General features: G+C 40.9%; 1 protein-coding gene across 4 annotated transcripts in view; it reads right to left on the reverse strand.

The window, feature by feature from the left end:
* Window positions 1–4,965: 4,965 nt before the first annotated feature.
* The window catches only part of LOC132911272 (basement membrane-specific heparan sulfate proteoglycan core protein-like), a 175,786-nt gene continuing 168,046 nt past the window's right edge, over window positions 4,966–12,705 (reverse strand). For 2 of the 4 annotated variants that reach the window (XM_060967830.1, XM_060967832.1), the window contains 3 exons: window positions 11,056–11,206; window positions 10,192–10,352; window positions 4,966–5,335 (listed from right to left, as the gene is read on the reverse strand). In XM_060967830.1, the coding sequence (XP_060823813.1) occupies window positions 5,235–5,335; window positions 10,192–10,352; window positions 11,056–11,206 (413 nt within the window). In that variant the 3' untranslated portion in view covers window positions 4,966–5,234. The remainder of the gene's footprint in view (window positions 5,336–10,191; window positions 10,353–11,055; window positions 11,207–12,705) is intronic. The other 2 variants (XM_060967831.1, XM_060967833.1) reach the window with 1 other exon arrangement.

Raw genomic sequence — 12,705 nt, forward strand, 5'->3', positions numbered from 1 at the left:
AGTCAGGGACGAAAAGGAAACGAGAATTACGTGACCAATAAAAACTATACGCCATCTTGGGCCGTTAACCTGCGATTCAGTTTCACTGTAACGAATAGCCAGATCCGAAACGCTTGCACCTCTGCCACCCCTTATGTGTCTCCCGAATCGCACGCGAAAAGCCGGAATTGCTCTCGACTATCGAAAAACAATTAAACCCGTAAAATATCGGCAAACAGGACTCGATGGACGGCTGATATTTTATCAGTCGTAGCTTGCAGCCGTTTCTCTCAACTTTTCCCACCGGCTTATAGGAAATATCTAACGATTCGTTTCACTGTCATATTCTATACCTTCAATTTTCTTTGACGAATAGAAGATTGATCGGAAAAAAAGCAATACATCGAAATATTCCACATGTGACGCTATTTCGAAAACATTTATCGTCGTCCGTTTGAATAGCAAGAAAACACAATTTTCATTAGATGAAACCAGTTGGTAATAGCCTATCGAACGTTCGTACGCAATCAACAGAGATTATGTGACACGAAATTGGTTCAACGACCGTTTGAAAAATATCATTCGACCATGGAACTATTAAAAGATAAAAAGTCGCGTACAATTTTTCGCAATACGTTTCCTCTACCTCTGAAAAGTTGGCGAATATGTAAAATTAATCCTCTCGCGTTCGTATACAACAATTCCTCTCGATTTTTTCTATTCTTCTTTTTCCTCTCTTGTATAGTATGTTTTGCTGTTTAGTTGGTGCGTGTACACGTTCAATTCTACCAATCTCTGAATGTCGAGTTTCACGCGTGGAAATCACCTCGTATGTAACATTCACGCACACCAGGCCAATGGGAAACGAATATCGGAACAAGGCTTCGAGCCATCGCGAACACGATTGTTTTCAACTGCTATTGCGATTAACGACCCGAATATTTTCCAACGAATTTCAAACCAGTAAAGAAGTCAAGAGAAAATAGTAGAAAGAAAAATTGTAGAATGAAATACGGGAGCTCAGATAACTCGAATGACCCTGTTTTACTATATTATGAGTAAGGGTACAATATCGAATAAAATAAAGTTTAAATTGCTAAATATCGCATATGGCTACCAGTAACCTCTTACCATATTAGGAAGAATCGTTAATTCCGAAATTTTTCACTTTTCAAGCTTCTTTTGTCCGCTGCTGTATGAGCCAATGCTTTTTACAGTCACTGTAGATTACTTCTAATTTTCTAATTTCGAATAAATCTTAATACGCTTATTCGAATCGTTGATAAATTCTTCCTTGGTAAAGTTACCATTTCAAATACTTGTACCTATAACAAGAGAAAGTAGAGTTCAGAGGAACGTAACTGCAAGGGTAGAAAATAAAAAATTTCTGTCGATGGAAAGGGCGAGAACATCAAGCGATGTAAAAAGAGTAAAATGGAGAAAGGTAAGTTTCGGTAAGGGGAACGAAACTCGGAATGGCACACGTTTCCACCATTTCATCCCTTCTTTTTCCCTTGGTCGATTCAAGGGTAGGTTCGACAGGATCGCGGCGAGTGATTGTATCGAGTCCTGGGCTACCTGAGACCTGTACGCCGTTATTCACGCGGCGAATAATGTCGAGAGACACTTCGGGACTCGGTCGATTGTTTTTCGGCGACGGGCGAAATTGATTACTCCGGTGTCTGGGGAAATATGACGTAATGGCGCTTTGTCGTAAGCGTATTATCCGGGTGTCCTCTTCTTTTCTGTAATTTTTTCTTTTTTTTTCCCTGTCGTTCTTTCCACGAAACCAGGCAGGCTTGAGAGATTGAATCTGAAAATGTTCCGAGGAGAATTTGACATTTGCGAGATTAAGTGATACTTCTTGCGGTTGCGTTGCCGTTGACGATGATAAATCATCGGGATCGAATTTTCGAACGGTCGGTATCGTCGGAATTTTTAGGTTGAGTACCATCGATCACCTTTCTCTTTTTTTCACCCTGCTCTCTCTCTTTTTTTCTTCTATTCTTTTTTTCTGCTCTTTTTTAAATCGTCGATGCTGTTTGGTAACCGTTCGGCGTGCTACTCGTGCAAATAACAAACTCGTTTCCATCGTTGCAGCGAGAAATTGCGTCGAACGATAGGCAAACGCTCGAGCAATTTGCGTATCGCTTCGGCTCGGGATAACGTCGATAAGAAATGTACTATACACAAAAAGAACGAAAGAAAATATATGCAATATAATGGAAATTCATTGTTAGTCCCGGGGATAAGATAAAAATGAAATGCAAGAAAAGAAACAGAAAGAATGAAGAAAGGAGGAAGAACGTTGAGAAACTGATATTGAAATACGGGAGGAACGAATTGTGACAGTCTGTTTTATATCATCATTACATTTATTGAAACAGTATTCACGTCGATGAATATCTTTACAGTATAATAGTCTGTACTCCTTTGCCGCACTTTACCTCTGCCACTTTGATTTATGCTGACGTTCCTCTATAACATGGTACATTATCGATTATGAATTTTTTTTCTGTTTTCTTTCTTTTTTTTTTTCTTGTTAGTATGTACAATGCGATCTAGGCTTAACTATAAATTGTGCAACATTTCGTAATTATGCGAGTCGCGGATATCGATTATCTAGTGACACAATTAACGTGTAACGTTCTTCTCGATATTTTTCTGTTTCTTTCTTTGATTATCAGCGATTAACGCGTGCTTCGAGCGAGCTACACTTATCGTTTCATCTTTATTTTCTTCGCTTTATCTCACGCGTGAGACCGTTATCGATGCCACGTGGAGTGTTGACAATCTCTATGTAACATCGAACCTAGATCATTATAACCGAACACCATTCCAAAGGAACGAGACTCGAAGGTGGTCCGGAACAAAGTATTGAAAAATCGAAGGAAATTCACTTTTTTTTTTTTTTATCGATAACGACGATTTCCACTTCTCTCTTTCCTGATCCAACATTATTTAAATCGATTAACGTCCATCCTGATAACACTATTTCCCTTTGAATAATAATATCACACGCGGAACAACATTCAAAAACCTGGCGTCTGACCGATCGTTTTATTTCTCGCGTCTCGTTAAATTGTTCCTTTTTTCTTCTTTTTATCTTTCTTTTTAAGTAACCGCATTTAACTGTTTACTTTAACGCTATCCTCACGCGTCAACTGCAAAATATTGTCCTCTCACAACGACATAAATTACCGTATAAACTATACAAGAAGGAATAATATATTATATCGCGAACCTTCTGTTTCATATTGTAAAATCCGTGCAACGTAACACCGTGAATGCGTTCTAGCAGTCTCTTCTACACCGTACGTCCCAGTTTCTCGTCCACGTGGTACAACATTATAAAAAATCTATTTTAGACCTATGGTTAAGTCGCATCTTATTTCGCTATGCCGTTTATGATATCGTTTTTCCTTTACTCGTTACATTATTTTATTCGTAGTAAATCTACTAATTAAAGTTACTATCGTCGTGTCTTTAGATCTCGCGTTATTCTCGCTGCGAATATTCTAAAGAGAGGCTGACGAATCGACACACGATGAACGAACAAAAAGGAGTAGAAAAACTTGAATCGCGAGACTATTACGAAACAATGAAAATTTATCTCTTACCATCGTCTCGATAAAGTTCGTATTTGTTTCATCCTCGAATTCGATGCTTATTCGATAGCAAATTTTTACACGCGTGTGCTTCTTATCTTTTCCAAGTCTTAACAGAATGCTTCTCTCTCGCGTAACGAATATCTATTAGCGATACTCTTAAAACGTACACATACGTTATCCTTCGTATGCCTATCTATACACGAGTCCTATATTTAAGTCACGTTCGTAGAATTCGTAATTCTTACAATGTAATTCTCAGGGAGAGTTGTGATTGCATCTTCTTTTTGATTAGACGTTAAGCGATAAACCAGCGACCGATCGATCGCGACGAATTGCAAGTGAAAACGATGGAGAAAAAGAAACGTTTCTTCGAAAGAAAAAAAGGTACGAAAGAAACAATCGCGTTCCCTAAGAAACAAAAAGTGAGCTGATATCGTGAGCAACAACGAATCGACGCGCTTACTCCTCGTTTACCGAAGTTTCTCGAACAAACAGAAACATATCGAGCGTGATTAATGTATTTATTCATTGCTAAAAAGAGCGATGACGTTTTACGCGTCGATGGAAAACACACTTCGTCGATCAAGAATCGAACGTCGGTTTTGATTAAATTACAGTGATTTCGATGGGTCCATTGGATGGACGAATCAGACCTGGGCAAACTCTGAACGATCTAATCCCACGATCGACGATAGAAGTTCCATATACGTTAAACGTTCCAGAGAAAATCGAAATATGTGGTTCCTTTATGTACAAACGTTGCCCAGGTCCGACGATGTTTCTTCGAAATTTTCGATCATCACGTTGTACTGTACAAACGAAGTCGCGACGAATCCTATTTATTGAACGACCTTCTTCTTTTATATACAGAGAGACTCACGCCACCTATACGATTTAATGGTAATTAATCGACTATCCAACGTTGGATTGTAAATCATTGATTTCGCTTTTTTTCGACTGTTCGAACAGTCTATACGACGAATCTGTATCAATCGTTAAGAGTCAACGAGATGGCTAAGTAAGTACGCTGGACACACTCGTTCATCGATCGCATCGGTTTTGCAGCCTCGCAATTCTCACGAGATTCTTTGAGTACCGTCGTGTCGGTTCAGATTCACAGAGGCCACAAAGCGAACGATTGTCTTCTTTTTTCTTTTCTCACACACGATACTTGCGAAGGAATCACGCGGCGACGCGGACCACGCGTCAATGGGTCAACGTCGACGGAAAATTGCTAGAGAAATAGACATAGGAATAGTTTATGTGGAATAAATTTACGGTAAAAACGTACGTGTGCAAAGTCGAGCTCCACTTCCGTGTCACTGTGTTTATCACACATGGCCAGATCCACTGCACTTTGTCCACGCCTAGGTCCTTTCTTTTGTTTTTTTCGTTGGAAAATCTCCGATGATCTCACGCGTTAACAACGCCAGTCACGTTGCTATTTAAAACGAAATCTCGCGTTCTTTCTTTCGTACACAATGACCTCCGTGTGCTTCCTAAAGGAGAACGCGCTTTTCTTCGTTCACACGTTTTACCTTTTCAACGATTCCTGGTCTCGGTGATACATGTTTGTCTCGGTACACGAAACGAGCTCGATCAGACCGTGTGGCTTGGAAGTCGCACGATTCACAACGATACTGCTCACCTTAGCAGATTCGATATCACCAGGGTAAAGGTCGCTAATAAAATGGTCGGCGTGACGCCGCAACTTCCGCCGTGTTGCATCGCCGCAGGATGTTCGCCTGCAACAGAAAAATGTCTCGCGTTATTCTCCAATTGTTCTTCTATACACGTTTTTAACAGACTGTGGATGTTTATGCAAATTTATATTACTGTCGATATAATTAAAGGAACTATAATTAAAGCAAGCTAACCAGAGATTTCTTTCGCTCGTTAAATATCGTAACGAGTACTTTATTTCATAATATTTTTGCATTTCAGTGTATAAAAAATACGTGCATTCTGCGTAGTTTTATACCCGCAATTTTGTCACAAATGCATGAACATCCACAATCTAATTGTCAAACATTTTCTAAACACGACAAGTAGCAAAGCAGGCGAATGTTTTGTTGCAGAAATGATAGAAATCTACGATATCGCGTTTTAAAACATTCTCTCCGTTTTTCACATGGTTGTGCTCCGCAAGAAAATTATAATTTCATTAATTCATTGAGGGACAATGTTTTGCTTGTAATTTTTCTGCTCTTTAATCAATTCACATTATTGAATCCCAGAGAAATTCCAAGAATATTATGATTCGTTAAAATGCCAACGAGATTTCAAAATCTTTCATATAACGCACATAATATATTCATAAAAGGTTTCTCTACGGGTATTTCTCAAATAATTTCGTGAGCAACCGTGGGTTTATCGTTGAATTTTGATTGGACTGTTTCGAATAAACGTTACTAAATTACTTTGCTGGAATCGTGCATCGGCTCACAGTTCCATTTCAATTAAGGACTTTTTCACTGATTAACGTATCGCAGAGCTCAAATATTCCCGATTTAGTACGTTTCGAATTCAGCAACTTGTAATTTTCTCTTCCTCTAAAAATCGAATACACGTTGGTATGTAGTACCTAGAATTTATCTCCAATTTTTTATCAAAAGCAACTTTGATATGCAGCGATGTTCGATTTTCCAAACCGCAGCGCTGCTTCGAAGCGTGGAAAACACGTGCAGAGCGACGAGTAAATATTAGCGGAGAATATTTCGAAGAGAAATGATTGAAATCGCTATATTTTTCAAATAAAACTGTTCCTATCTGAGCGATCGAATTATTTAACAGCCAAGGTGGGTCCATGGAATCGAATAATTATGATGCCAGATGTAACCAGCCACGGAAGCAGCAGAAAGCACGAGGCCAACAGAAGCGACGAGGCAACGTTAATCACGAACTATCCCCTCGATTCAGCTCCCCGATTTCCATATATACATTTCATATATCCAGACAAATGTTAACGGTGTATCGGCCGGGTGAGCGTTGCCGATGTATACGCAGCATCCGGCGGTAATAAAGATAATCACGACCGGTGCACGATGCCGGTGCACGCAGGTCTTGTTACGAATAGTCGTGCTCCTCTCGTGTTTCCAGCAAACGTGGCCTAGCATCGTCGCGATTTACGACCGAATCGAAAATCTCATTCGGCCGATTTCGAAGGGCCACCATCGCCTGTGCCACGCTGTACTAACGAAGCTGGCGTTTTCGTCGAAAAACGACATCGTTCGTCGTCCAACTCTCGGCTTGGTCCCCGTAATTGCGTTAATGCGCGGATAGTGCGCTCCTCTACGGATAATCCTCGCGGCTCTGCGCGCCGGTTTATCGCGAAATAATTGAAATTTGCGGTCAATTTTGCCGAGTAATCAGCTGCGTTTGAAATAACGTCGATGCTATATCCCTCGCTCGTAGCGGCACGATTGTAAATTAATTATGCAGACGAACTGCGCCGCATTAATTTTCATCTGGCATACCGGCGCGAGGTGTTCACGTTTTACTCGGCCGCGAATCCGCGCGGGGATTCCACGTCTCTACGACGATATTTGAAAGGGAGATTGATTCTGTTCGTACTGCCTGGGTCGATTACAAAAATATGCACGGTTGAAATACGTTAATAGGATCGTGTATGGCTAATCTTGACGTCATAATGCGGATCACATTGATTAGCTTTTCATTGTCAGATGAGCGAGCCGATCAATTATATGTGGTTTTCGGCTCGGTGTAATATAAGACCATTCTTTGGTAGTGAAAGTAACGATGTATCTACTTTTCCATATATATTTTTTATATATGTTATGTAATAATTTTATTTATATTTAATTTTACATCACTCAGTACTGGGTTAATAGAGAATAATAAAGAATAACGTGGAGTAGAAACTGATAAGTAGTTTGACTGCAAAATAAGGTGTGCCCACTGTCCAGACTATAACTGGACCTCGTATTTTTACGAATTTATGGAAAATCTTACGGTATGATATAAAAAATATAGAAAACGAAGCGCACGATAGAATGTTCGGTAGACGAAAAACATGTTCATCCATCTTTCGTTCTTCCAATCAGATTGATAGAAGTATGAATTTCCGTAAAACATTCGCAGCCTAATTATAACGCTGCTTAATTGCTCCTTAAACACTTCGCCGCTGGTAATTTCGCTAAAATGGTGTGCAATTTAGGAACTGTACAACAGGCGCGGAGAGTGAGTCGTCAAGTTGCGTGGCGTGACGTGTTTCAATCCCGGTACTTTCTACACGAATGCGTGGTTGGCGCGAGCCGCGCCTGATGATTGACAGACTGGATTGGTGAAGTTGCCGCGCAAGATATTGCATGTGTTATCGCGAATGTTGCCGGCTGACAATAGATCAAAACCAAGTGTACACGTGAGGGAGGGGCCGAGTACTTGCCGCGGCCCCCAATATACGAGCCTGTCAAACTTTATGACGAGGGATTTCGATGCTTGATGAATGAATATGTCTCGTCCCTTTTCCACCTAGCGCTTCCAGGAGTTCTCCTCTTGGCGCGAGCCATTCAAGTTGCATCTCACGATACTGGAGGACAGCCATTGTCGGCGAATTTGTCGAACAATCGCGGCGTAAAGGGACGGCGATACATCTTCGACGTGCAACCCGCCAGTGGGTGGACAAACATGGCCACGTTCCATGATTCTCAAAGTGTCAGACGAATAGTTCGATGGTTCCATCGCGTACTTTAGGGAAATAAAATTGATAGGGAGTTCGTGCTTTCTGTTGTGGACACGCGTGTATAGCTGCTTTCCTATGGGTGCTGGGGGACCCTAGATTGATAAAGAATTTCCTTTAATATCTGTATTATATGAATACACAGACTTGCGAATACATAAACACGCGAATGTGTGTATTATGTGCGTTGTACGATATATTTTAAAATTTGATTTACATTTTTCTGAGGCTGATGGATTAATACGTAGGGAATTTTATATAAAAAACTCGCGACATAATTACGAACACGTGTTAGGTAGTATTAACTTAATAACCTTACAGAACGGGAGAATAGTTTTTGATATTTTATTCCTACGTAAAGTTATTGACATAATATTTCGTCTTGGTATTACACAGCAATCTAAAATTAATATTCCATCTAAAAATTCCAAATGTATTATTTGGAAATGTTTCAATTGGAATGTATTATTCTTGACAGTGCGACGAACAAGTTACGAAGTAAATTGTATATGAAGTAAAATTTGCAGCTTGCGTAAACAGAAATTGCGTTGAAATGCATGTCCAAAATGATCAGAGGATCATTACAGGTTTATTATAACAACTTGACTGTGTGACTTACGTAGATTTAAAATATATTATTCGTTGTAACATTTAGTGAACAAAGCGTTGCTATCAAGAGCCGGATTTGCATAAACAGCCACAGTCTAATAACAACGGTTCATCTCACAGTACAGATCGAATGTAAAAACTACAGACAAGCACAGAAAGCAGATGACATGAAAAATGATCTTGCAATTTTTCTATGTAGTGTATAGATCTGTCTGAAGTTTAGCCTTATTTCTTATTTTGCACGAGTTTTCCAAACATATCACGATTTCCAAATTTCATTTTCCTTTAACGAGAGCTAATGCTTGCTCGAAGGCAGAGATAGGATGTGAGAAGATGTTCCGAGACGCGTGTCGATTCAAGAAGCGAAGGAAATCGCGCGAGCGTTAAAATGCTCGCGATTTAACCTGGCAGCGGATGCTTGTCGATTTTTCCGCGCGATTCCACCTTTTAAATGCGTTTGCTCGCGACGTTTATCGAAGGCCGTGTACATGACGTAACAGAACGTTTGAAATGATGCCCGTATATCACTGGCAAAAAATAAGAGAAACACGCGCCTAAAAATGAACACGGCCGCGCATTGACGCGGCGTATTGAGGAAGCTGCTATAGAGATTCAAAGCAAATAGCATAAAAATAAATCGACGGGGATAAAATTTCTCTGGATCCGGATAAAACGTGAATCAATAAACGGAGAGATATAGGCGAATGGATTTTGATTCTACGCTCAAACTTCCTAGATGAAACGCGCCAAACCCTTTCACACACATTCCTCTTCGAATCAATGTTCTAAATCATCCATTACGTTTCATCGTTCCCTTGTAATTGGCTTGATAATAATTAATTGAAACAATTAAAAGTACGTTGTAATAGCCAACGGATTATTATAATCGAATTGCTGATAAGTTGCTAATAAACTCTCTTGTGTCGTGCGGGAACATCGAAACCGATGAATTTCTGGCCTGTCTGAAAATTGACACGAATAACGCGGTCAAATTCCGTTGGGATTGACGCGTTAACAAGTTGAAACGATATTTCGGGGGGTGGAGAGGGTGAAAAAGAATCGTGACGAGGTTCTTTTAGCCAGGATAAGCGGCGTTACAAGAAGAGTGCGGATCAATATTAAGAAACTTGTGTGTCACGGCGCAGCTACGTCTAGGCGCAAGACTGATCGTCGCTCTCGAGTCCCGAAGAAATTAAGTTAAGCCATGACGGAGTAGGGGACGAAGGGAAGGGGAACTGGTGGGCCGGTCGGCGGGGGTCGAATGAGAGTTCAGGGAATAAAAAGGGCTCTTACCATTCAGCACGTGGACCATTACGCTGGCTGGATTCGCGTTGCTGGGAATGCAGGTGTAATTTCCGCTGTCGGTCAATCTGGCTTGTGTCACCAGAAGTCTGCTCGTCGTGCCGCTTTCCGTCTTCTCGGTCTCCAAGGAAACCCCGCCCCTGCGGTGAACGCTGAATTATCAAAGATACTTTGCTTCTATTCACCGCGCACACGTTCGCGTTTACGTTTGTTAGAGAATGTTGGTGTATTTTCTAAGGGTCGTGACGGCCGCGTTACACCAACTTGGTATAACGCGAGCGTCGAGATGCACCGAGACGCGACGGTTGTCACGTTATCGTGTTTTGTCTCCGTGTTTCCAGAAGGAGAAACCGTTTGCCCCTTTGCCGGTGCCTGTTCGCCAGTTCTCTTCCGCTATTTTCCAAAAGTTCCGACTCGCGAGACAAAAGACCATTTTCCAGACCATTGGAGAAGCGAGAAAGTCGTTGAAAACAAAAGTTACCCGAATTAAGATCTCTTTCTGTGTGAGATCTAGTCTCGTACAGCTTTCTTGCTGAATCTGTTATGCGACCGATCCACCAAAGCGACAGAGACGTTCATGGTGGTCGAATATGGGCGATGGAGGGTCCACGTTTTCGATGCATCTCTGCTATAGGGTGCTTGGTAATAATCGTAACGTAGGTAATCGAACGGAAGCAAGTAGATTCTCGCACCACTCCTCTACATATTCCTTTTTGGCAGGGGTCGCGGGGCGAAACAGAAAGGTGAGAGAGAGAGAGAGAGAGAGAGAAAGAGAGAGATAGAGATAGAGAGAGGTGCACGAGGAGTAAAGGCATTACGGAGAGAACTCGAGAACTTGATTCTCGTGGCTTGTACCTGGGACTGTCGAAATCCACCACAGCTCCTCCGTGATGCCACGAAACGCTGCTGGGCGGTGTACTTTGCACATTAACGGTGCACGTGAGGCTTATCGTGCTACCCTTCTTCACGTAGACTTCTTCCGGACCCAGGATTTTCGCCTGAGCGGCTGCAACACACATCGGAAATCGGCCACTTAAACATTCCGTCCTCGGTCCCGCTTAAATTTCGTTTATTCGTTCTCTTTTCTCAGGGATACTCGCGGATACATCGTGTTGTCTACTCTGTCTCATGAATCTTGCAGATTCCCTTTAAAGCGTGTCCCCCAAAGCGACATCGAAGTCAAAACACGACACGCGGTTACATATTTCAAAATTTACGGTGCACGTGCAGCCGCTGCGTTTCATTTCTCGCCTGTCGAGTGTAGAAGTTTTTATAATTGCGGATATTTGTCGGACGGTAACAGAGTTAGAAATAAAACGTCGAAACGTTAACGCCAGAACTATCAACTGTGTAGTTTGTTTCGTATTTTTGTAATACGCGAAATTACCAAGGTTTCATTTGGTCAAATTAATATCAACGCTTATTCAGGTAAAAACGTGATTATACGATAGCGAGGATATAATAAAATGAGATATATAAAATTCTGCTTTTCTAACTCGTGTGAAACAGGTAGTATTCATTTCTAAATATCATTATTCCTAGTACCATCATTCTGTGAAATGAAATATTCAAAAACTGTAATAAGTGTTCAAAGAATTTGAAGCAAAAATATATTCCAAATGATTTCAATGAAATTGTCAGGAGTTCTTGCATCTGTTTATATGTTTGTCACTGTACACCTATTTACTTCTCTGCTACTATTTTCATTCTAATTATCTATAGTATATTTGGTATGTTTACTACACTATAATTTTAGCACAATATATTTGGTACGTTTGATACACCAGATAGTTCTAGTGTTAATGAGTAAACCGTGCGTCTATTTGTGGAAACGGAAAGTCGGCATTTCGAATTTCACGGGATTATCCCGAATCGTTCTGTAAATTGTACGTAATCGGGGGTGAATCATAAGATCCGGTATCAGCAAATTGTGGGCGAATGAACTTAAATTCGGCGTGTGTAATACCGTATGCAAATGCTTGCGGGCGAGTGTTCACCAAGTTGGTAGCTGTGCTCGTGTCTAACATTCGAAACGAATTTCGCGAAAGTTTTAATGGAACTTCGAAGTTGAGGTCGGTGAAAATAGAAAGGAAAAACCACAGCCGAAACTTACGTTGTTGCTGTGAATATTTTAATTGCTATGGAAGTACAGAGATAGAGATAATCAGAGCAGTCTAATTAGGCCTCGTGTGTTGTGCACGTAGAAGCGTTCGTAAAATAGAAATTGCTATGTATTAATACTACAGTTATGGTTTCTACGTAGCTTGACAAAAGAATGGGGACCATGCCAAATGCCACGCGAAACACCATTTCGTGCCATGATAAATGCACCAGAAAACCTTCCCATTTATATGCTTTTTGTCTCGATGCAATCGCATTCCTCGAAATGGGCCACGGTTTATCTCGAAACAAAAAATCTACTACCTTGGCCGATCGATAAAGTCAAAATAAATCACTCACCTCCGCGGTACATTCTTCGTACAAAAGATAAAAAAGAATTACCCT

This window comes from Bombus pascuorum, chromosome 10 (genome assembly GCF_905332965.1).
Source record: "Bombus pascuorum chromosome 10, iyBomPasc1.1, whole genome shotgun sequence".
Classification (NCBI taxonomy): domain Eukaryota; kingdom Metazoa; phylum Arthropoda; class Insecta; order Hymenoptera; family Apidae; genus Bombus; species Bombus pascuorum.